The sequence below is a fragment of the Sceloporus occidentalis genome, unplaced genomic scaffold, assembly GCF_023333645.1.
Source record: "Sceloporus occidentalis isolate IW3139 unplaced genomic scaffold, rSceOcc1.0.p SCAF_1, whole genome shotgun sequence".
NCBI lineage: Eukaryota > Metazoa > Chordata > Lepidosauria > Squamata > Phrynosomatidae > Sceloporus > Sceloporus occidentalis.
Genome location: NW_028316981.1, coordinates 150,830,400 through 150,855,656, shown reverse-complemented (window position 1 = coordinate 150,855,656; position 25,257 = coordinate 150,830,400). Strand labels below are relative to the sequence as shown.

General features: G+C 43.9%; 2 protein-coding genes across 2 annotated transcripts; one reads left to right on the top strand and one right to left on the bottom strand.

Annotated features, from left to right (window-relative positions):
- Nucleotides 1–1,255: 1,255 nt before the first annotated feature.
- LOC149322413 (uncharacterized) lies at nucleotides 1,256–16,255 on the bottom strand. Its single transcript, XM_089477115.1, has 4 exons — nucleotides 16,094–16,255; nucleotides 10,491–11,487; nucleotides 7,570–7,684; nucleotides 1,256–5,648 (listed from the first exon to the last, which is right to left on the bottom strand). The coding sequence occupies exons 2-4, from the start codon at nucleotides 11,184–11,186 to the stop codon at nucleotides 4,666–4,668; spliced, it is 1,794 nt and encodes a 597-aa protein (XP_089333241.1). The 5' UTR covers nucleotides 11,187–11,487; nucleotides 16,094–16,255; the 3' UTR covers nucleotides 1,256–4,665.
- RPS26 (ribosomal protein S26) lies at nucleotides 15,877–23,519 on the top strand. Its single transcript, XM_089477202.1, has 5 exons — nucleotides 15,877–15,965; nucleotides 20,413–20,578; nucleotides 21,167–21,344; nucleotides 22,597–22,727; nucleotides 23,408–23,519. The coding sequence occupies exons 2-5, from the start codon at nucleotides 20,486–20,488 to the stop codon at nucleotides 23,441–23,443; spliced, it is 438 nt and encodes a 145-aa protein (XP_089333328.1). The 5' UTR covers nucleotides 15,877–15,965; nucleotides 20,413–20,485; the 3' UTR covers nucleotides 23,444–23,519.
- The last annotated feature ends 1,738 nt before the right edge of the window (nucleotides 23,520–25,257 follow it).

Sequence of the window (25,257 nt, the reverse complement as noted above, 5' to 3'; positions counted from 1 at the left end):
TAAAAATAGAAAAGCTGTTGTTGCTTGGAAAAGTTGCAAAAGGAAATTAGCCACAAACACACACAGAGTATCAATAAGTTCAAATCATCATTCCTTCAACACTTTCTGAATTTCAGAGGAATTTGATTTAGGTTCAGTGCCTAACTTGCACATAATTTTTTTTAAAAAGTAGTTATTAAATTGTTTGAACAACCTTCCAGTGATTATCTTATAGCTGGTTCATATTTCCATGGTTGTCCACCCTCTTGTGAACCTGTAATTTAACTGGGCCAAGTCGAGATGTACAAAATTCTTGAATACAAACTAGATTTTAATGGTGGAAAGGATGTCATTCAAACTGTAGTATTAACAATGAGATTTGGTTGCAACTTATTACTGCCCTCCATTGTGTCGCTTCTATAGGTGTTTTCAATAAATATAATGTTCCCCATTTTAATGTTGTACTGCCTACCCTAAATCATGCTTTTTTACTGGATCAAGAACCTGCATTGGGCTTCTGCTTTCTTAAATCATGTTTTATTTTGAAAAATGTCAGTCAGCTATTTTCAGATTTCAGCAGGATAAATGGGAAGTGACAGAACACTTGTTTTTAACAACATAAGGCGGTGAGGCTCCAGCTAACTGGGGCAGTAACCTCAAAATTATCCTGTCAACAAGAGGATATTGCCCAAAGAGATGTGGATTTTTAAGGATCCCACAATTTCAGGTATGACTGAAGACTGATTCCAAGGTTGGGGACCATATGGTCTTCCAGATAGATGATGGAAGTTACTGTAAAATACTATCACCATTGGATATGTTGGATAGAGCTGATGGGGAACTGTCATTACAAACCACCAGAGTGGCTACAGGTTTCCCCTTAATGATCTGTTCTAGAATACTGTACCACACCAAGTTTTTGAGATTGCACATTTTCTGAGCTTATCCCCACATCCATATAGTCTTGAAACACACCTTTTAAAATAAAAGCTGAGATTCTCAGCATGCTCAGTTATCCTCTATATACCAAATTTGTAGACCTTCATTATACAGTTACCCTCGATAGCTGCAGATTTGAGTATCCGTAGACAGCAAGCCCACATTGTTCCCAATGGTGGCACGTGCATGTGGCCACACCGCCATTAGGGACAGCTCCCATTGTCCCCAGTGGCAATGCGTGCATGCAGCCATGCCACCATTAGGTACAACAGGACTTAACAAGGGAACTTGAGCATCCACAAATTTGGGGGGGGTGTGTGTGTGTGTGTGTCCGGAATGGATCCCCCACAGAAATTAAGGCCAACTGTACACAGCAGTGGTAGCACATTCCATACTTTTGGTATATCACTAGTTTCTCTCCCACTCCTGCTCATTATCTGGCATACCTTTCACTTTTCAGCCTCACTTTGACACGAGAACACACATAGGGTCTTTTCATCCTCTCCATCTTGAACACAGTAGTCTGCTGTCCCACTCACACATGGGAGACCCAGGAGGGAGATGGCTACTCTTTTCTCCCACCTAGGTGTCTTTGTCAAATGGCTAAATAGCCAACCCCTTTCTCTTATGACCATTAAATGGCTGGGATAGTACACCTGCTCTTTGCAACTGGCTTGTGGGCTGGAGTGGGGAGTCACTGCATAAAGAGAGCAGCTCCTTACACAGCAGATTTAAAAAGAATATAGGAACACATAATAATGGGTTACACACGTGACCAACAGAATTCCAGCCAGTATGTTGTAAGTTGGCACATCACTGGCTAATACTCAACAAAGAAGCTGTAAAAACATGCTGGGCAGATGGAAGTGGTTATTTAATAAGAAAAAAAATGAAGGCTGACATCCTGTTGGTTAGTCCCAACTAGAGTAGACACATTCAGTCGATGGTTGAATGATGAGTCAACATATCCCATTGATTCATTGAACTAGTCAGGACTATAGTCAGGATTTAGGTCTAGTTATTTATGTTACTGCAACTTAGAACAACTTTAAAGCCTCTCTCTTTAGTATTTAGATCAGTAATTGCAAAGATGTCAGAGGAGATGCTGAAATGTGTCAGGCGAGACCTGTTGATAGTTGCCTCACATACTTACAAATTTGCATTGTTTACAAAATATGAGCACAATTCTGCATGTTAAACTGAGGTTGATAGTCAGCCCTCCACATTTGCAATGTTGACTTTTGTGGATTTGAATTTTCCCAGATTTGATTAAAATATTTTCTCTAGGAATCTCTAGGTCCTCCAGAGCAACTCTGTAGTCAGGTTCCACTGGAAGTTGACCACAAAGTCATGCTGGAGGATCTTGAGCAGTGGTTCCCAACCTTCTTAATGCTGTGACCCTTTAATACAGTTCCTCATGTTGTGGTGACCCAAACCCATGAAATTATTTTTGTTGCTACTTCATAACTGTAATTAAATAGGTGTTTTCCAATGGTCTTAGGCGACCCCCATTAAAGGGTTATTCGACCCCCAAAAGGGTCCCGACCCACAGGTTGGGAACCACTGATCTAGAGATTCCTAGAGAGGTGTTCTCTCAGGTTTAAAAAAAGTGTGTTTTTATTTGTGGTTTTTCTCTTTCACAGGGGTCTTGGAGGGCCTACTGTATGCCATTCCCTTCATCTGAAGTTCTCTAAAAGTAGGACTGTATGTAACTGCATAGGCCATGTCCCAAATTCATGATACAATTGAATTGACGTATCAGTCATTTCACTGGTGTTCATCATGGAAAGAGGCAAGATATTACCTATATCAGAACAAAACCTCTTATGAAATGGTGACTGGCCATTTGGTTCAGCACCTCTCCACTCTTAAGATAAACGCACCCTTGCTTCTGTAGCTCATACAGGGATTACTCACATATTTTACAAGATTATTGTCATGACTAGGAATGCTTTAAATAAAACTTCTTTAATCAAACTTTTAAATTTAAAAAAGAGCTTCTTGACATTTTGGCTTTTGTAAAATCATAAAGTAACCAGAGCCCTGCCTAGCATTATTACATCTTTTTGTAAATTCCATACTACTGTTTTGGATTAACTCATTCTATAGAATATTTTTCTGTTCTGGAATAAGTATCACTCTAACCTAATTCTTACCCCACCCTCAAAAGCAACTATTTGCCACCCCACCCTAACCTAATTTTAACAACAGTCCACATTTTGCATCAAAAACTTTCAGTTGAAATGGTGAGACTTGCTCAAAAGTGGGAAGAGATCAGCCACTTTGTAAACTGGATTGCCAACTTTATTTCCTGGCGTGGCTCTATGGTCTTTAACAGAGGCAATTCAGCAGCTCAATCTTTTTCCATAGCTGAATTTCCTTTTTTAAAGCTGCAGGAGCCCTGACAGAAACAAACAGTAATGAATAGAAGCCATGCACTGCTAGATTTGCTGCAGGATCCCACTATGTGCAAGCCAAGTTTACTTCCTGCTTTTCTTGCTTCTGTTTTCCACTTCCAATGTACTATTCATTCTTCATTAATACAAAGCTGTGGAGGATTTTTTCCCCCCACCAGTTAAATCAGATTGGCCATTCCTTTAGGTAGCTGAACATCAGAGGACAATGCTCATTTTGAATTAGGACTGCCTACCTGCTTACCACCATTAATGAAACTAGTTTCTGGTCGGAACTCTAGCCAGCAACGTTGAGAGACCACAACTAAGTTGTAGCATGCATAAAGTCTCAGATCTGATCCCTGCAAGTTCTCGTATCACACAGTAAGGCTGCAAAGACCCGGAGATTCTGGAGAGCCACAGCTAGTATCACTGCAAGGTACCAATGATCCAACTAAGTGTAAGTATAAGGCAAATCTCTACATCATTAAGCAGCCCTATTTCAGATTGTTGTGGATGTGGGAAGTGTGGTGAGAAGCTAGGCCAGGTATTAAAAGATGGTGATGGCAGCTGACTAGCCATCATCCTGTATATACTGATAGGCCACTGGGTTTGACACACACACACAAAAAAAGGAGATGGAGATGGAGTCACCATTGGTACTTAGTGAGGCATGAGGCATGGAAGATTACCAGCTCATACCATTATCTCTGCATTAGGTCCTATGTATGGACCTAGCCCCATTAGTCTATGGGTGGTTGCCTACATTCCTTAGTCCCTGGCTGACTGTCCCCTGGCAGAAAAGAACAGCATTCACTCCCTGTCCAGCTAACAGTGCATGGCGCTAAAGAAGTAACTGTCCCAGCCATTCCTTGAATACACATATAGTAAATGGATGCATTCAGCACTTTGCTCTTTTTCTCAAGGTGACAGGCAGCTATTTTTTAAGCAGGACGTTCTTGTTCCTATTTCATCTGGCCAACAAAAAACAGACTCATTACTTGGAAGGGGGCATCCCCTCTCCCTCAATGCTGCATCCCTAACAGATTCCATCATTTCAGCTTCTTCCAAAGGTCAGAATGATCACAGGAAATTCAGCAGTGTGAAGGATGAAAATACAAGATTTTTCAGAGTGTCCTTTCCCTGCTGAACTTATAACTCCATCCACAAAATGCCCTCTCCTTCCCACAACATTTGTAACCATAGTCAAGCAGAGGACAGCGGTGATCAGCTGCTGTCATGACCAGTCCAAGTCAGCACCAGACGTAGGCGAGAAGGGAGCACAATGAAAACATTCCAGTGTTGCCCTCAAGATTGTTGCACCCTCTGTGCAGCAGCATAGGGGTGATGGGAATCAGGGACTGGATGTAGAATCTGCCAGATTCTCCCGCTCCCCTTTTTCCTGCTTCTTCTCACGAATGCTGAATTCCTGGTTGGCTTGCAGCTCTATGGGTTGCACTGACTCACTCTCTTTTGGAGTCTCTTTCAAGTGGCACTTCTGGTGCTTCACCAGCACTCCTCTCTGCCTGAACCTTCTCCCACACTCAAGGCAGCGATAGGGTTTTTCTCCCGTGTGAATGCGCTGGTGTGTAATAAGATCAGAGAGCCTGGTGAATCTCCTCTCACATTCGTCACAGGGGTAAGGCTTCTCTCCCGTGTGGATTTTTTGGTGTCTAGTAAGATCAGAAGGATAAGCAAACCTCCTGCCACATACTTTGCAGGAGAATGGCTTCTCCCCTGAGTGGGTTCGCTGGTGAGAGACTAAGTTCGAATGCTGGATGAATCTTTTCCCACACACCCCACATGCATGAGGCTTTTCCCCTGTGTGGATCCTCCGGTGGGTTGTGAGAGAAGAAGAGGAAACAAAGCGTTTCCCACAGTCAGCACAGGCATAGGGTTTCTGGCCCATGTGATTACGCTCATGGATCTTAAGGGCTGACTGATGGCTGAAGCATTTCTGGCAGTATGAGCAGCAGTATGGCTGTTCCCCTGAATGGCTTCTTTGATGACTGACCAGGTATGCCCGCTGGCTGAACGTGTCTCCACACTCAGAGCAGATGTGGGGTTTCTCCCCTGAGTGGATTTTCTGGTGTCTCGTAAGATGAGACAGCTGGCTAAAGCTTTTGCCACACTCAACACATAGGTATGGTTTTTCTCCCGTGTGAACATTCAGATGTTTAGCCAGGTCTGAGGGACGTGTGAAGCTTTTGCCACATTCAATGCAGAGATGGGATTTTTCTTTCTTTTGGAATCCCTCAGATGATGGAAGGACCTCCTCCTCCTCCTGGGACTCCTTGGATTCATGCTGTTCCTCAGTCCTGCTTGCAATAATGGGATCTTCAGGGTAAAAAAACAAATCACAACATTATCCCAGGGACCACTATGAGGATAGGATAGGAGCAAAAGCTTCTCTATCTCTTATCGCCCGGCCTGACCCTACCTGGCAATCTTCAGATGTGCTGGACTGGAACTCCCAGTTCCCCAGCCACAGGGAGTAACAGTTCAAAGCTTCTGGAGAGTGCCAAGTTAGGAGAGACTACTCTAGTTCAAGACATCACTACAACAAGGATTGTACTGTAACTGTACAGTCCTCCAGATGCTGGACTGCAACTCCCGTCAGCCCTAAGCACTATAGACAATAAAGAGGAATGCTGGGAGTTTTAGTCCCAATAACATCTGGAGTGCTACAAAATCCCCACCCATACATTACACAAAACATATACACTTCCACACAACAATCAGAGTAGAGATAGCCATACACATGGCTATGGATCTAGAATTCTGTAGTAAGACTAACACATATCCGCAAAGAAGCATCTTCATTCAGTTGAAGAACTATGTGAGTTTACACACAAAAATGCTTTGCATGATTCTCATTCATTGTTTTATTATTTGATTTAGAGTTGCTTCTGGGCCCAAGGCCCTTAAAGAGTCGTACAATAACAAAAAATCCATGCAGCAATCATTATAAAATAACAATATATTTAAAAAATAAATAAATCAGCATACATATTTGACGTTTAGATTGCAGGATGTTTTGCTAAAGGATCAAGAGCAATGATCAAATCTGTGGAAAAGGTTTAAAGCTTTATTGCCAACTTGCACAGAAAAAGATATATGGCAAGGATACAAAGAAAGCAGTTGGACAGTCTCGTGTTCTCTATTCAGCTGCTGGGAGCCCTGGTACAGCAGCAGAAAGATCCCCTCACTGGCCCACAAATACACAGTTCCACCATAGTCCGTGTTGACACTCACTCAGCACAGCCCACAGAGCCTTATTTATACATGCAAATCCCCTTGGTCTACATGTAATTCTGCACTTCTGTCCTAATTAGTGCATCTGTGTGTCTATTACCTTATGGCAGGTCATCCATCATACTTGTCTTTGGAGGTCATATGCCCAACTCTTATCAGCTGTCCTTGGACATCTCCCCAGGTGCAGATGTTTATACCAACTGAAGCCTGTGCAGGTTTTCTGTGCAAGTTGGCAATAAAGCTGTAAACCTTTCCCACAGGTGTTGTCATTGCTCTTGATTCTAAAAGAACTTCTCGCTTTTGGCAAAAGAAAGGAGGACAAGAGCAAAATCCAGTTCTGTTCTCAAAAGGTTGATTAAAGCAGACGAGTTTAACCATTTGCTGAAGTTAGCTTGGAAACCAGTTAGACTCAGTGATTAATGATCTTATGTGAAGCCTCTCATTTAACAAACTAGAACTGAGCTGCCATGTTGTAAGTGGAAGTTTCCAAGAAATTTTCAGTATCATCTGTACACACAGAGAATTACGTTGGGCTGCTTATACCTTGAGTTTATGCAACTATTGTAAAATATGTTTGCATAATTCTGGGGAGAGCCAACACAGTGCAGTGGTTTGAGCATAGGACTAGCACTAGCGTTCACAATTCAATCCCCTGCTTGGCCATGGAAAACCACTGAGTGACCTTGAGTGAGTCACACATTCTCAGCCCCAGAAAACTCCATGATAAGTTCACCTTAGGGGTCACCATTAGTCAGAAATGACTTGAAGGCACACAACAACAATATAATTCTGGGGGAACCTCAAAGGATAATTCTTGCAGTGAACAGCAGGAGTCTGTCTTCACTTCATAGAACCATGTAGTGAGGCAAAAGCTGAACTAGTACTAAGTGGAGACCACAGCAACACAAAAAACATGGAATTGGTCCAGAAGGATGCTATATGGTTAATAAAAGAATCATGTTCATTAGAACTAATATGGGAAGTAAACCAAATATGTCCTTACCCAATGAATTATCCTGCCTTCTCGGCTCATTGCCAAGCTGCCTCGGCCTGGCATCTAATGGAACTCTTTGTGCTTCTGAAAAATCCACAGCCACTTCTTGGAACAGCTCAGTCCCCTGGAATAACAATGGAAGTCTAGTAAACAAACAGTCTTAGGCAAAGGGTGCATTTTCCTTATATCAAGGGCTTCTTGATCCTTAACATGCCATTAGAACACAAGGAGAGATGTGTTGGATCAGACTAAAGTCCCAACTAGTCCAACACTTTTTTGTTCAATGGTCAACCAGCTAATTATGGGAAACCCATAACCAGAACAGGAACATAATAGCAACCTCCAGCTCATAGTTCCCAGAAACTGATATTGATAGGCATGCTGTATCTGGTACTGGTGAGAATACTTATCCATCCTGATTTCTAGCCATTGATAGCCTTGTCCTATAAGGATGTGTCTAATCACCTTCTAAAGTAACTGAAGTTGCCAAACATCACTATTGACCTTATCACACTAGACAAATCCCACTCAGAAACGGGATTTAAAACTAGAAAAAATCAGATGACGTTTCTTCTAAACAGCAATAACGCGAAAATAAAGCAAACAGAAAATGGACAAAAATGCACCTTTTTACTTTCGGGAACTTCCCAAAAATAAAAAGGTGTCATTTTGTCAATTTGCCATTCACTTTATTTTCGTGTTATTGCTGTTCGGTGCAAACGCATCTGAAAAACTCCCACATTTGCGTTCCCCCCCTACTTTTAAAACCCCACTTCTGAGTGGGATTCGTCTAGTGTGATAAGGTCCTATGTTTTGTGTCAACGGATTACATTATTGAGCTATGCACTGTGTGAAGAAGTATGTCCTTTTGTTTGTCCTGAATCTCCCACCGAACAGTAACTGGATCAGATGGATATTATGGCTTGACTGAGAATAGCAAGTTTGGAAGTTCTAAGTAGTGCAAGAGGAGATACAAAGATTTGAGCATCCAGAACCGAGTTTATCTATCTGTCCCCTAATCCCGAGGATATGGACCCAGAGAATGAATGAATCTTTCTCTCTCTCTCTCCGTCCATCTATCTTTTCTCATTCATTCTGTGGGGCTGCAATGTAAAGTCTCAGTTTCAGACATTCTAAACAAGTATAGAAAGATGAAATGCAAGTGAATTGTGTTCTTTAGCTAGTCTTGAATGTTCATAGTCACTCTTAAGACTCCTTCTAAAAGACAAGGAGTGCAACAAGACTGGTAGAAACATGTGAAGCCACCACCTCCTATTCTTCATGCTGAGCATCTCCACATTTCCAATGAGGTATTCAGCAAGTACTGAGTGAGAGTATAAAATTGAAATATAATTTTTGTGTCTGGTATAATTGCTTACCCATTTCAGAAAGCACAGTTCCACCTTTGCAAACGCATACTGCATGGATATTTTTTGTATATGTTACAGCTATAAACTATATTCCTTATATCAGTGACATCTTCAGCTCTAAAATGTCATTAGAATTCAAGGACAGACCAAAGTCTCATCTAGTCCAGCATTTTTGTTGTAGTTGTCCAACAGCCACCAGCTATTATCTATGGGAAACACACAGCTGCAACCTTCTGTTCATAGTTCCCATCAACTGATTTTTTTAAAAATATCAAAAACATATATGAGTTTTGAATGAAAAGGAAATACTAAGAAGTTACTTTGGTGGATCTTGTCATTGACCCTATGAATATTGATTTGACTACCAGAAACAATTCATTTCAAAGGAGCCCTGGACTTCATGTGCCACCAAGCACAGTGCACCCCACCCAAAGATGTTCCCTTAGCCGAGGACCTTTTTGAGGGTGCAGTGTTCCTGATGAGACACGACCAGTTTCCACCCAAGATGAGAGAAACTGAATATAATCTCTTCATTGGAACTGCCAGTAGTGGCTAGTCAAAGGCTCAAAATGAGTACTAACATAGTTAGTTAATAAGAAATACATTTGTTTGCCATGCCCTTTTTTCTGTTTCTTATCTGATCATCTGTTGCAGTTGTTTTCACAGTCACCCCCTTGACATGGCTGTCTTGAAAAGCTAAGGCTACAAAGTAGGAAAACCAGCCATGGGAGAGAAAAGGGTTTGGTGTTTTTAAAAAATGATTGTTATAATTGTTAGTAAAGATCATTTCCCCCTCTTTCTTCCCAGTGGGAAACTGAAGTACAGTGGGCCCTTGGTATCTGCTGGAGTTTAATTCTAGGACTGACTGCCCCCTCGGGGATACCAAAATCTGTGAATGCTCAAGTCCCATTAAATATAATGGCATAGTGAAATAGTGTCTCTTATATAAAAAGGCAAAATCAAGGTTTCCTTTGGGAAGTTTGTATATTTTAAAAATATTTTATCAAGCCATGGATGCTTGAATCCATGGATAAAAAAAATATGTGGATATGGAGGGCCAACTGTTGTTCAACTGTAGTAGGCTCCTTCCCACACCCTTCAAAAATATGTTGAAAGGGCCGGGTGACCAGATGTCATAACTGCAAGGGAGGACAAGGCAGCGCAAAATGTAGGGCATTCAATAAAAATGTAGGGCATAAGGACAGAAGGTTGGAATGTAGGGCATGTCCTGGAAAAGGAGGACAGTGAAAGCATATATGACACCCAACAATGCCATTCTATTTCATGCATAGAGACAGTGCTAGATTTGCTGCATTGAAAAGTGGATGTAGCTCCTGTACCCTTTAATGGTTGTGTAGAAGAGGGAATTTCAACAGGTGTTGTTTGTTACCTGGTTGCTTGACAAGGAACCCCTGCCAAGATTCCCAGTTCTACACAACCATTAAAGGTACCGGAGCCCTCTCCAGCTTTCAGTCTAGCAACCCTAAATGAGACAGATAATCAGACAAATGACACAAAAGTCCAAAGTCTTTTGCTCTGCTGCCCCTAAGAATTATTTACCTCTTCTTCCCGCTGCTCGCCTTCCTGCTGTCTCAGGAGGAAGCCTTCAGCCAGGGCCACAGCTTGGGCACAGGTCTCTGGGCTGCGTTCCCTGACCTGACTTTGGATTTCCTGTGGCAGAATGGTCAGGAATTGCTCTAGAATCAGCAGCTCTATGATCTGCTCTTTCGTACGACTCTCTGGCTCCAGCCAGCAATGGCAGAGTTCCCGCAGGCAGCTGCAGACCTCACGAGGGCCCTCAGCTTCCTGGTAGCAAAACTGCCTGAAGCGCTGGCGATGTATCTCTGTGCCAATGGAATTTCCTTGCAGGAAGGCAGCCTTCACCTTCCCGTAATCAACGTTGTCTCTGGAGTTCAGGCGGATAGCGGCTTGCTTGGCTTCAGGATTGAAGGCAGGCGTCAGTCGAGTCACTGCGTCTCTGCTAGGCCACTGGCAAATCCCAAACACTCTCTCAAAAGTGACCAGGTCATCCCAAGATGCCAGTTCAGGCAACTGTGGGCTTCCCCATCTCACCGGAGAGGACTGCATGGTCTTCAAGAAATCCTGCCACTGGGATTCCAGGCGGTGGGGTATGCCTTCCTGTCTCGGTACTGTCCAGCAAGGTAGTTCTCGGATGATCCCAGACTGGATGGAAAAAATGTCTCTTCCTGTTCCCTCCAAACCCTCAGTTGGGCCTTCTAGGGCTTGCTTCTCCATTTTCACTACGGGACTCACCCTCTTGTCAAACTTTCCCTGAACTTGGAGACCCAGGGTTGCCAGCACCTCCTGCTATGACTATGAAGCCATTTTATCTCCCTGGAGACAGGTTTATGCCTACTTGCATTGGGATATCTTCTGCCACTATACTGTTTTCTCACTCAGAAGCCTCTCTTTTTTCTCTTCTTTCTCTATTACTACTTGATATACCTTTCTGGCAGCTCACAGGGCATGTGGATTTCAACACCTGAACAGTTACTATCGGGGCTAGAGTTCCTCTTCATATACCTGGAGCTTGTTCCTGAAAAGAAAAAGAAGGTAAATTAGCTTGAGAAAGGATGACTAGTCATCAAATTATATTTATGTCTTGTCTTGACAGACTAACAAAGACAGGTAAGATATTTTAAACATGGCAGTATCCACACCACATTAACACCAAAATATATATAGTATGACCCTGCACATTTATAAATGTACTAATTATGGCAAAACAAAGTTAAAATGCATGGTGTACAAACAAAGATATGAATACTACAGCTCAGTTTGCTATTGCTTTTGTTGTTATGTGCCTTCAAGTCACTTCCAAATTATGGCAACCCTAAGGCAAACCTATCATAGGATTTTCTTGGCAAGTTTCTTTAAAGGAGATTTGCCACTGCCTTCCCCTGGGGCTGAGAGCATGTGACTTGCCCAAGGTCACCCTATGGGTTTCCATGGCTGAGCAGGGATTTGAACCCTGGTCTCCCAGTGTCCAAGACCAGTGCCCTAACAATTACATCAGGACAAATTTATGAAGCCACTATGTGAATTATAAGAACAATATACCGTAAATATACTGTCACTGTTATATAACAATATCACACTTGCACATTCTAACTACTGCCCTCCCAATTGTTTTGCATAAGACCTAAAAATGGGTAGGATAAGATAAGTAATTATTTATATATCAGACGGTACTGCTAATTTTGACTACTTCTGGGTTTTCAAACTCTGGGTGAGATCCCCAGGGGGAGCGCAAGTCTTTAGGCCCATTCCAAGTCACCACTTCTTCTTCCCCCTCTTGTCCCATCACTACTTCAGTTCTTGGGACAAGATGCTGCTGTTATGAATATAGTGATGTATATTAATGAACATACATGACACTAAACAAACAAAATATTTTGATTCACATATTACATTGAGGCAGGGGCAACGTCTGCATGTAAATGTCACAAAGGGGGTCACAAGGGTATAATGTTTGAGAACCACTGGACTACTTTGACTGCACAACACTTTTGCTTAACTGATACTACAAATCATTAGATTAGTGTTATAGAAATTGGGAGCCAGTGTGTAAAGCTGACCTTTACTTGTTTATTGCATCAGTACCCCAATCCTCCTCCACAGTTGTGCCTTCCTCAAGTACAACTGCAAAGGGAGGGGGGGCACCATTGGTTGTTCCTCCGCAGACAGCAAAATACCTTGGGATTGGCACAGATGGTGGATTGTTTGTGTAGGAACAACTAATGCTCCGATTAAATTCCACAATGGGTTTAATTCAGTAAGAGCCTATAACCTGTTGACGAGAACAAGGAGAGCCTACCGTACAGCTCAAAGGAAATCAAAGCAATTCAGCTCAGTTAAGGGAGCAGAATTGGGATGACAATTTAGTTAATGTCCATGCAAGGATATTCAGTAGGTTCTTTAAAAAGTAAAAAAGAGGCATGAAAGAAGAAGAGCTAACACCACATCCGGGGAGCCACATCCTATCAATTTAAAGCTCCTAGGACCTGGTCCCAGACAAGAGAGCTCTGACTAACATTACTCAGTGACGAAGAGAAATGCATGCTTGCTTTTGGGGAAGAGTCACAACTCAGGGATGAAGCAGGTGTTTGCATGCAGAAGGTTCCAGATTCAAGTTTTTGGCATCTCTACTGGAAAGGGACAGAAGATAGGCAATGGAAAAGACCCATGTCTGCTTGAAGTCCTGCCAAGCAGCAGAGGCAATGCTGGGCTAGGTGGATAAAGAGGGGTCAGAGTTCCTTCCTGGCTGAAAATGAAGGTCTGGCAACAACAACAACAACAACAACAACAAGCTCCAAACAACCTGTCCGTAAGAATGAAGGGTGTGGACCGTCCTTCTACCCATTTTGGTCTTGTAGAATCTGACTCATTGACAATAGGGACTAAGAGGTTTGATTAAGCTAACTGTGGGTAGGAGATAAGAAACGCTTTAGTTTCTTTTTTAAATTATTCACTGGAATTCTCTATTGTGGTCCGCATTATGTATCATTATATTTACTTAGCTGTGTAGCAGAGATGTTAAGAAACCTTGAAACGAAACAAGACACTGGCAAGAGTGTCCTGTGCACATTGCACTGGCGCTCCCTAGCCGCTCTCCCAAGGCACAATGGGACTCCGACACAAGAAACATTAGTCCTATTGTGTACCAGTTGTAATGTTCAACAGTCATTTTGCCAGCTCTCCTGCATAGTAACATTACTGGGTATGGATTACGAAGGCGCAAGTCCCCAACAGGATTCCAAACTATGGGAACAACACATGGCAGCAAGCAAAAGCCTACCAAATGAATGTGTGGATGGGCCTTTTGCCTACCCAGTCTATTCCAACTGCACACATGCTCTGTGTCAGGGTGACCAGACGTCCTGTTTTTCCAGGACATGCCCTACATTCCAGTCCAGGAGGAATTCCAAAAAGTCCACCATTTTGAGCATGGCTAGGAGGCATGAGTATATATTTCTCTTAGTGTTTCTAGCTTTTATTTTGTAATGCCCTACATTTTGCAGTGCTTTGCCCCTCCTTTGCGATTAGGACATCTGGTCACCCTGCTCTCTCTCTCTCTCTCTCTCTCTCTGTGTGTGTGTGTGTGTGTGTGTGTGTGTGCGCAACACTTCTCAACTATTGCTCCAGAGCCTCTTGTCTGTGGAACACCAGACACCAAATGCTCTGAATGTCTCTGCTGAGAGTGACAATTTTATCACTCCCAGACATCTAGGGAGGAGGAGGAGGCCACAGGGGTGTGAAGGCTTCTGTAGCAGCAGTTGCTACTGAGGGTTTCTTTTCTCCTTCTTTCTTTTTGGTTAGATACAGTAACAACCCCCCCCCCTTTTCCAGAACAGAGCTGTTATTGTCTGAGGGGAAAAGAGCCACCAAAAGCAGCAGGCTAAGCATGCAGAGGCCTTAATCGGCTCAGGAGTTAAATAGGCTTCTGCAAAGCAGCAGGAGAGCCAAGGTGGCCTGCCAGGCTGGCCTCTTCCCCTGTCGCCCCCCATCCCTTCATAGGCCACCAAGTTGATAAGGAAGATGCTGAGGGGGAAGGGTCTTTTCTCCACCTTTCTAGTCTGCAAGGGATGTATCCACACTGGAGAAATAATGTGGTTTGACACCGCTTTCACTGGCCTGGCTCAAGGATATGGAGTTCTGGTGCCACAACAAACTGCAATTCCCAGAAAACAGTGTCAAACCACATTATTTCTCCAGTGTGGATGCAGGCAAGGTCTGAGGGGCTCTTCCTCCCTTGGCCAGTAGGCACTGAATGGATGGAAGATGGGATGGTTTTGCAGAAAGGTGTGTGTTGTGTGTATTTTATGTGTGAAGGAAAGGGACAGTTGGGAGAAAAGCCCCATTTAGGGGTCTTCCTCTTCTCTTAAAAAGGTGATCCTCTTCCCTTTTTTTTGCAATCCTTCAGGGCTTAAAGGCTGCATCCGAAGTGTACAAACAATCCAGTTTGATACCACTCTAATTGCTATGACTCAGTAGTGTGGAAGTTTGGGAATTATAGTTTTGTGAGACATGTTGCCTTCTCTGTGAGAGACCCCTAATGCCACAACCAATTACAAACCACACAACATTGTGACATAGCACTTAAAATGGTGTCAAACTGGATTATTTATGCAGTGTGGATACAGCCAAAGGGGAGGGGGAATCCTCTCCTATTCTCCAAAGAAGTAGCTGGCCAAGCTGCATCCATGCTGCTGAAATAATCCGGTTTGTCACTACTTTGGTCCAAAACGCACTGTGAAAACAATCCAGTTTGAGACTGGTTCAACGCCAGTGTAGTCATCTGTCAGAGAGCTCGGGTGCCACAACAAACTACAATTCCCACAATTTCCTACTAGGCCAGGGCAGTGAAAGCGGTCTCAAACTGGATTGTTTCTGCAGTGTATTTTGGACCTATAAATGCAGAATAGAGAATTCTGGGAATTGTAGTTGGTTGTGCTTGGACAGCCAATTCCTAGAATTTTATAGCATGGAGCCAGGGCAGTTAAAGTGGTGTCAAACCTGATTAATTCCGCAGTGTGTATGCAAAAGTAGTAGTAGTAGTAGTGATGGCTTCTACGGTCCAAAACACACTGCAGAACTAATCCAGTTTGAGAGCGCATTCACTGCCGTGGCTGAGTGCCAGGGAATCCTAGGAATTGTAGTCCATTGTGCAATCGGATAGAGAAGAATGGAGCCAGGGCTGTTAGAGCGGTCTGAAACTGGGCTATTTCTGCAGTGTGTTTTGGAGCTGATCATTCTCCAGGTCCCTGGAGGGGGCTGAAGCCAGGTGCCCCTTCCTCCCTGGGGCAAGCTTGGCAAACTCCGATTACTGCTTCGTCTGATGCATCGTGATTCTTTTATGGGGGGGGGGGGCTGTCTTTGCGTGGTGCCTGGACTTTGCTTGGTTCCGGGGCTGGAGGACAAAGGGAAGAAGAAGAAAGAAGGGAGCAAAGAAGGAGGAGGAGAAGGAGGAGGAGAAGAGGCAGCCCTGGAAAGGCTGGCAGCCTACCTTTTGCAGTAAGAGAGAGAGAGAGAGGCTCCCCTGCCAAGCTCCCCTCTGGGACCCTCCCTGCCACCCACAGGGACCCCCCACTTCTCCCTCCCTGTGCCAGCCTCCTTTGTGCACAGATGCCCCCCAAACTCACCGGTGCCTCCGGCCCCTCCATCTGCAGGCAGCTTGCCCCCTTCCCTCCGCCTCAGAGCCTTCGGAGCCCCGGGCTTTTAATCCCAGGCAGCAGGCGGAGAGGGATGCAGCCCTGGGCAGCAGCAGCAGCAGCAGCAAAGGGGCATCCCTTCCTTCCCTGCTCTGCCTGGCCTTCCTGGGCCTCTGCTGGGGCTGCTGCTGCTGCTGCTGCTGCTAAGCCGGCTTAAGGCTCCCTCCTCTCCTCTCCTCTCCTCTCCTCCAGGAGGCTCCCCGGGGAACCAGGCCCCCAGAGAGAGGCAGGCCAGGGCCAAGGAAAAGCTATTGGAAAGGGCCATCCCTGCTGCTCAGCCAGGCTCAGAAGGGAGGGCAGGCAAAGACACGGAGGACGGAAAAGAGAAGCTAGAGACACCCACAGAAACATAAAGCCATGCTCCTCAGCCATGCTCAAAAGGGAGGACAGGCAAGAAGAATGGAGGGCACTCCAAAACAAATGTCCAGGCACCCTAAAGGTGGAGGGCGTTCAAGGAAAGTGGAGGACAAGGCAGGCCAAAAGGTCAAAACACTGCTCTAAATATACATTCCCGATTCTTAGTCATGCTCAAGATGGGGGACATTGCAAAACAAAGCACTCTTTAACTATAACTTCTGCTTCTTAGTCATGTTCAAGAGGGAGGACACTCAAGAAAAATGGAGGACACTGCACAACAAAAGCTAAAAAACCCCATCAACATATAAATTCATACTTCTTAGTCATGCTCAGAATGGAGAATATTCAAAAAGAATGGAGGACATTGCAAAACCTCAGACACCCCCACGGTTCCCTATGGCAGGCAGGGCAAAGCAGGAAAAAGGCAGTCCTGACGAGAGAGTATGGCCATCTTTTAGGCAGGCAGCAGGTTTACAGAGGTGTGAAAGGAGGATAAGGGATAGAGAAATGTGGCCACCCGCTGTGAAGAGATGTGGCTCAAAAAATACTGGCAGCACAGCTGCTCTGGGTGTCTGTTACTTCAGAGATATAATTCCAGGTAATACCTGTGCCTACCTGCAAAATTTAAAGATTGATTGGACCCCTTCCCAGCTAAGCAAAATACCTTTCCCATCCTTACTACGACCCACCTCAATCTAAGAGAGGAAAGGGACATTTTCCCCTTCATTTTTGTGCAAGGCTGTGTTTCCTGAGGGATAATATCAGGGACTGCATCCCAGCAGTTGTCAGGTCCACCCCTCCTCCTTTCTCTCTTTCGCTGATCCTCCTTTCTTTGAAAACAGCCAGCCTGATTTTCCCAGAAGATTTTCAGAGGGTTTCTAGAAGCTACTCACTTGTCTGAGATCGACAGAAAATGTCATCTTACTATCAATGTTTGGTATCTCAAACCATTTTTCCTAGTGGTAGGTGTCAATCATAGGGGTAGCAAGTAGAGAGAGAGATGGGTTTTAGTGTAACTAATTTCTGTGGCTGCTCCACAATTAGTGGGTTCAATTGATTCAGCAACATTTGAAACAGCATATTTTGACAACAAACTTGAAAGGCTTTATCAAGTTGCCTCTTGAATATGGTACACCTCTAATTCAAAATATGATGTTATCCTCAACAGACGTCTAATATTTATGTGGCTGTTTTTATTCTGTTGGCACCTTAGGATCGGCTGCCCAAAATACCCTAAAGGCATCAAATCCTACCTGATTCTGGAAGCTAAGCAAGGTCAGCCCTAGTGAGGACTTGGATGGGAGACCACCAAAAAATACCAGGTGCTGTTGGCTATATTAAAGAGGAAAGATCTGGTAAAATCAACAGTAGAAAGTAAAAGGAGTTATGTTGGATCTGTCCAGACGTCTGCCCAACCCTGCATAGTATGCATAGTAGTCCACACTCTCTCTTCCTGTGCCCAGAAGTGCAATGATCCACATGAGATATAACAGGTCGCCTCAGTGGTCAACGCAATATGGAAAGGCTGAGAAAGCAGGGAAATTTCCAAGTTAGAATCCATGAAATAGTACAGGCTGGCTTATTCCCCAGTCATGGCAGTTGGTCTCAGGATCTGTACAAAATAATTATGTGGACTAACTTGGCTTTTGGAAAAAACCCAGTAGACCACAAGTTTGAACATGAGTCAACAGTGTGATGCAGCAGCTAAAAAAGCCAATGTGATTCTAGGCTGCATCAATGGAAGTATAATGTCTGATTCTAGATCGAGGGAGTAATAGTGCCACTCTATTCTGCTCTGGTCAGGCCCCACCTGGAATATTGTGTCCAGTTCTGGGCACCACAATTCAAAAAGGACATTAAGAAACTGGAGCGTGTCCAAAGGAGGGCAACTGAAAAGGTGAAGGGTCTGGAAACCATGTCCTATGAGGAACAACTTAAGGAGCTGGGGATGTTTAGCCTGGAGAAGAGACGGTTAAGGGGTGATATGATAGCCCTGTTTAAATACTTGAAGGGATGTCATATTGAGGAGGGAGCTAGCTTGTTTTCTGCTGTTCCAGAGACTAGGGACCCTGAGCAATGGATGCAAGCTACAGGAAAAGAGATTCCCCCTCAACATTAGGAGGAACTTCCTGACTGTAAGGGCTGTTCGACAGTGGAACACACTCCTTCCTCAGAGTGTAATGGAGTCTCCTTCCATAGAGGTCTTTAAACAGAGGCTGGATGGGCATCTGTCACAGGGGGTGCTTTGATTGTGAGTTCCTACATGGCAGAATGGGGTTGGACTGGGTGGCCCTTGTAGTGTCTGCCAACTCTATGATGCTATCCATTTTTAAGATGATTTTTTTTCTCAACCTCTGCTTTTTCCAGAGCCTCCAGGCATGGTTTCACAGGGTGATGGCAAGCCTAGAACTGCAGTTGGCCCTCCACATTTGTGGCTTCAATTTTTGCAGCTTTATTTGTGGTTGATTAATGCATTCTCTCTAGGAATCTCTAGGTCCTCCAGCACAACTCTGTTAGAACGTAGAGGTTCCTAGAGAAAACACTTCTGTAGGAATTTGTAGGTCCTCTAGTGCAATTCTATGATCACCTTCTGGCAGATGTTGACCATCGAGTTGCACTAGAGGGCCTGGAGATTCCTAGAGAGGTGTTCTCAGGTAAAAATAATATACACTCATCCCTCCATATTTGCGGCTTTGATATTTGAAGATTTGATTATTCATGGCTTTGATTAATATGTTCTCTCTAGGAATATCAAGGTCCTCCAGTGCAACTCTATGGTCAACTTTAACTAAAAGTCCTATTGAAAGACCTAGAGATTCCCAGAGAGAATGCTCCACTAGGCCTTTGTAACTCCTCCAGTGCATTCTATGGTCATTGTCGGTCGAACGTTGACCACAGAGTTGCACTGGAGGACCTAGAGATTCCTAGAGAGGTGTCCTCTCAGGTGAAAACATGGTGTTATTGTTATTTTTGGTTTTTCCATATTCGTGGGGGTCTTGTGCCCCAACCCTAGTGAATATGGAGGGACAAATGTGTATGTATGTGTGTGTGTATACACACACATTTAATTTGTGGTTTTTCCATTCACGGGGGTATTTCATCCCTAACCCAGTGAAAGTAAACAGACCTCTATACAGGCCATGAGCGTGTCCACACTGCAGAAATAAAACAGCCTGACACCACTTTGACTACTGTGGCTCTATCCTGGGGATTGTAGTTTGTTGAGGCACCAGAGCTCTCTGACAGGCCAGGCTTAATACCACCACCAAACTACAAATCCCAGGATCACCAAGGATAGTTCTGTAACAGTTAAAGCAGTGTGGCAGCTCTCAATGCCGCTTGGCTAAGAAGCCATTCCCCACAAATCATTGTTACTAGAAGTTGTAGAACTACTCAGGGAAACGGTGAAACTGGGTAACAAAACTACACTCCTTCTGTGAACTTTCAGTGGTTTTCAACCTTTGGGCCTCCAGATGTTTTGGACTTCAATTCCCAGAAGTCCTAGTCAGTAGGTTCATTGGTCAGGAATTCTGGGAGTTGAAGTCTCAAAAAATCTAGAGGACCAAAGGTTGAGAACCATTGCAAGGCTTAGACGCTTTCTTTTCTTCACGAGGACACAGCTACTCGCACCGCGAACTGCGCATACGCTTCCTCCTAATTGAGAACCGGGGAACTACAACTCCCAGCATGCATCTTTCTTAGAGACGCAGTAACTCCCTTCCTTCCCGCCTTCTCCTGATGCATCATGGGCTCCGTGGTTTAATCACTCCTTTTTATTGACAGTAACCTTCCGCAATCAAGGAGTGAGAAATATAGTCCCGCTCAAAAAAACACAGGCGAGCTAGAGCTAACGGCGTGAGGATTAGACTTCATTTCCTTTTTCCTTTCCCCAGAGATGCCCAGAGTGCGGCGCGAGGGGAGCTTTCTTCATCGGGACTCTTTTCCCCCGAGCACTTCCGGGAGGCAATGCGGCGGAAGGGCTTCCGTCCCGCGGAGGGAGCCTATATAAGAAAGGCAGCGGGGAACCGGATCCTCTTTCGCCTACTCAGCGTCGAAATGGTGGGTAGCGCACGCGCCGCAGGAGGCCGGCGGTGGGCCAGAAGGAACCATGGGGCGCGGGGGGGGGGGGGTCCATTGGGAAGGGAAGCCTTCCATGGAGGAAGGGGGCATTCCTGTGGAGCCTTCTAACCGGGCTTGGGGCGGAAAGAGGCAGGGGTCGCCGCCATTTCCCCTTCCATATACCTCCCGAGTCTTGTAACAGATCGGCCCCCCTCCTTCATTTTCGTTGAGAGAATCAGCCCTGCGGCCGCAGTCGGCCTTTAGGCTCCGTTGGGGGCGGACAGCCGTCTCCCGCCTCCTGGCAGCATGGAGGAGGGAGGGAGGGAGGGAGGGAATGGCGGCTGCCTGAGGTTTCTCTTTTCAAGGGCCATTTCTAGCCCGCAATCCAAGCCCCCCCCCCGTGACAGAGGGCCATCCAGCCTCTGCTTAAGGACCTCCGAGGAAGGAGACCCCACCACTCTCCATTGAGGGAGAAGTGTGTCCCGCTCCCAGGCCAACAGGCAGGAATCATGGGAGATGAAGGTCAAAACACCTGTATTTTCCAAAGCTTGATGACATTCCTCTACAAATCCTTTTGTTTCTAAACAGACGAAGAAGAGAAGGAACAACGGCCGTGCCAAGAAGGGCCGTGGGCATGTCCAGCCTATCCGCTGTACCAACTGTGCCCGCTGCGTCCCCAAGGATAAGGCTATTAAGAAGTTTGTCATCCGGAACATCGTAGAGGCAGCCGCCGTCCGAGACATCTCCGAAGCCAGTGTCTTTGACTGTAAGTACTTTCCAGCACCACGTATTACAGTGCGCCCACCTTATACATAGGTGTGCCTTATGCGGCTTTCAGCATACACTGAAAACCATGCTGGGAAAAGGGGCAGTGTGCCCCATAAGGAGTAATGGCACACACGCATCGCCACACCACCACATGCATCAGCTCCAGAAGTCTGGAATGACCTGCTGGAAGAGATCTGCCATCTAACATCTTTGGAGGCCTTTAAGAAGGCAATAAAACGGATCTCTTCCAACAGGCATTCCCTAATTGACCTCCTCTGAATGTTCACTCTCCAGTTGGGAATTGACGTTTTTAATGCTATTTTAAGGTAGGAGGGAGATAGGGAATTGGATTTTATATGTTTTCCTATGCTTTTACTTCTGGTTTGTTGTGTTTTATTTTTATTGTTCTTATGTTTGTTGTTACTCGCCTCGATCCAATACAGGGAGAGGCGGGATACAAATAAAATATTATTATTATTATTATTATTTGTTTGCAAAGTTTATTTGACAGAATGAAAAAATGAACATTTACCTTGATCAGAAATCTTTTTGGTTAGTGTAATTTGAGATCTTATGAAGAAATTTCCTTTGGCCACCATAACCCTGAAAGACACAAACAGGAAAAGACAGTATTATTATTATTATTATTATTATTATTATTATTATTAATATAGCATTTGCACAGCGCAGTACATAAAACAATAAATATAAAAGAGTAAACCTGCCTATGGCAGTAGATCCACTTATCAACGATAGCTAACTGAAACATATTGGATGTTTAATGTGTTTCTGGTTTTACGCTACTGAGAACAGTTAATTTTTTCCCTTACGATTCAGTTTCCTTTGGAAAGCTATAATAATAATAATAATAATAATAATAATTTAATTTTACCCCACCTCTCCCACAGGATTGAGGCGGCTTGCAACAGTCATACAATACAATATAAAATACATCATACGTTATAAAATACATTTTATTGTCCCCTCCCTTCTAGACAACACAATAATTGATAATAATCTCAGAGGATTATGTAAGCATACTGGTAGTCTTGTACTCACAGGGTGCAAGAAGGACTATTATGTAGAATTGTGTAGAAGAATTATTTTAGGAGACAAATGATTCTGACATAGTTGCTTGAGTATTGGACTACAACTCTGGAGACCAAGGCCATGAAACCCATTGGGTGACCTTGGGCAAACAACAATATGACTGAACTTTCCCTTTCTGATATGTCTGTGTATCTTTCCAGCATATGTGTTGCCCAAGCTCTATGTGAAGCTTCACTATTGTGTGAGCTGTGCCATCCACAGCAAGGTTGTGAGGAACCGCTCCCGTGAGGCCCGGAAGGACCGTACCCCTCCACCTAGGTTCAGGCCTGCAGTAAGTATACTTCAAGGTGTAGGCTCACTTGCACTTAACTGGAGTGTCCTTAACCTAAGAGGTGAAGTCCTCTCAGCTCTAGAATTCTTTGTGTTACATAGTACAATCATGTGAACAGATAAGCTGAGCATAGAAATTTAGCATTTGTCTTCTTCAGAGGTAGAATTTTAGAAAGACAAGTAATGGTTACACACATTTTATATTATTTCTTCATCATCATAACGTTAGATTTTTATGAAGTGTGCTATGGATAGCTAATGTGTAGGGATCCTTTCTGTTCTGTATTAAATACTTAGAAATATACTAGATGCCATTTGTTGAGAGACAGCAGCTATATAGAAAACAAAATGTTTAAAAGGGTTGGAAAGAGTGGGATATACAGGTGCTACTGTATGGCGTGACTGTTGAACCATTTATGACCTTATTGAACCTGCTGGGAGGGTGCACATATTCTGTTGAAGGAGACACCTGGAATTTTGGTTGTATAGCACCATCCGTGAACATGTGATGGTCTATCCAGTACTGTATTATACATCAGGATTCATTAAGTAGCTGATCCAGAAGATGAGGATTATGCCATCTTGACTCTTTTATTGAATATTCCTGGAAATTTATTAAAGAGGAAGTGTCTTGTTACAGAGTGAATTCTCTCTAACAGATTATTTCTTTTTCCCTCTCAGGGTGCTGCACCAAGACCACCCCCCAAGCCTATGTAAAGAGATCATTTTAATGATGTCAAGTGGCTAATGTTGACTAAATCAATAAATTGACAGATGATCTTTCTGTATGTTATCAGATTGTGTGTGTTTTCATTTTAACAGAAAAGAGGCTTTTAAAATTGCTGGGGTTGGGGTACATTACATATCATTTGGAATGCAGTACTGGGGAAAGGAGGTTAGTAACAAGGACAACTTTCTGATTCCTTGCAATGTGTGCAGTAGTGTTGGCCCTTTTTATTTATTAATAAGCTATTTTGTGTGCTGAAATCAGTTTTCAGGAAAAGATTCAGTGTAAAACCCAAAACCTTAAAAATAACAGCAATGCCAGCTCACCCCTTTCTTGCTACCAGGTCTCTGCTTTTTCCCTTTGTGTTTGCTCAAAAGAGAAATGAGGGCTGTCCATTCTATTCAAACCCTCCTTGCTATACACCAGTCCATTTTGACATTCACATTTTCCATTTTCAGTAGTATGAAGGAAAAAGCTAGATGAGAGCAGCTCTTCCTTCATCCCCTTATTCCAAGTGTCTGCTGTCAAAAGCAGTTGCCAAACAAGTCTCTTTTGCTCTATGCTCATGCATCAGTCCCAGTATGAGTTTCCAGCATTCGTTGTCATTGGGTGTGCCAGCTGAAGTTGCTGGTATTTAAAGTCCAGCAACATCTGGAGTATAGTATCACTGTTCATAGTAGGCCACAACAATATGATGCCGATTTATTAAGTTATGTTCTGGTAAGGTCAGTGTGTATATGCCCAGGAATCAGTTCATGGAATATGTAGTCCATACTGACATTTTTTAAGGTTTCAACTGAAATCAAAGATATCTATTTTAATAGAAAAACTTGCTGTTTTTCCAAACAGTAGCAACACAATCTTGTAAACAACACACTGAAGTGGATGTAAAGGAGCAGCCTGGAAGATTTAAATCAAGTGGTCAATAGAATTACAAGCTGGGTGTGAAAGAGGTCTTGGTCTTCACAGGTCAAAGTTACAGAATCATGGAAATAGTAAATAGCTTCTATCAGATTACTACGGTATTTCAAGAAGAAGCAATGGGTTATGTTCATCTAGTTGTGTTTAGTTATTTGAGAAAACCTGGAGTGAGTTTCCAGAGACAAGGGAATGGTGAGAGGATCTATTTAAGTAACAGAAGGAAATAGCTTTCAACTCCATAATTTAATACATTAATTGCCAAATGTAGGTTTCAATTGCAGAATATATGTTCACCAATTCTTCAGACTAAAGTGTACAGGGATGTTCAAGATACTATCCTTCATTCACTTATTGCGCTCTACATGGGGCAACCCTTGTACCAAACCCAGAAGCTTCAGCTAGTGCAGAATATGGCAGCTAGGTTGGTCACTGGATGTCCCATGGCCAACCATATAACACCGATTCTGCATGATCTCCATTGGCTGCCTGTTCGCTTCCGGGCACAATACAAGGTGTTGGTTATAACCTATAAAGCCCTAAATGGCTTGGGCCCAGGGTACTTGGAGGACCGCCTCTCCCCATATAGTCTGCCCCACACACTCAAGTCGTCTGGGAAGAATCTGTTGAGGAGCCCGATAACGAGATATGTATCAACTTCACAAAGGGCCTTTGCTATCTCGGTCCCTGGGATCTGGAACACCCTTCCTGAGGAACTCCGCTCCGCCACCTCCCTGGATCTCTTTAAAAAGAGACTCAAGACCTTCCTGTTTCGGCAAGCCTTCCCCGATGCTCCTTGATGATATATGACTCCCCCCTATATGTACAGCATTGAGCACATTTAGCTGGCCTGGATTTGATGTATGGTTTTAATCTGTACTTTGAA

What these genes read in the sequence shown, in the direction of transcription:
- LOC149322413 (XM_089477115.1), bottom strand. Translation starts at nt 11,186, where the DNA reads ATGGAGAAGCAAGCCCTAGAAGGCCCAACTGAGGGTTTGGAGGGAACA. An exon ending in GCGAGCAGCGGGAAGAAGAG is followed by an intron (nt 7,685 to 10,490) that starts GTAAATAATTCT and finishes TTGTTATTCCAG; the next exon opens with GGGACTGAGCTGTTCCAAGA. An exon ending in AAGGCAGGATAATTCATTGG is followed by an intron (nt 5,649 to 7,569) that starts GTAAGGACATAT and finishes TTTACCCTGAAG; the next exon opens with ATCCCATTATTGCAAGCAGG.
- RPS26 (XM_089477202.1), top strand. Translation starts at nt 20,486, where the DNA reads ATGCGGCGGAAGGGCTTCCGTCCCGCGGAGGGAGCCTATATAAGAAAG. An exon ending in GCCTACTCAGCGTCGAAATG is followed by an intron (nt 20,579 to 21,166) that starts GTGGGTAGCGCA and finishes GTTTCTAAACAG; the next exon opens with ACGAAGAAGAGAAGGAACAA. An exon ending in CGAAGCCAGTGTCTTTGACT is followed by an intron (nt 21,345 to 22,596) that starts GTAAGTACTTTC and finishes GTATCTTTCCAG; the next exon opens with CATATGTGTTGCCCAAGCTC.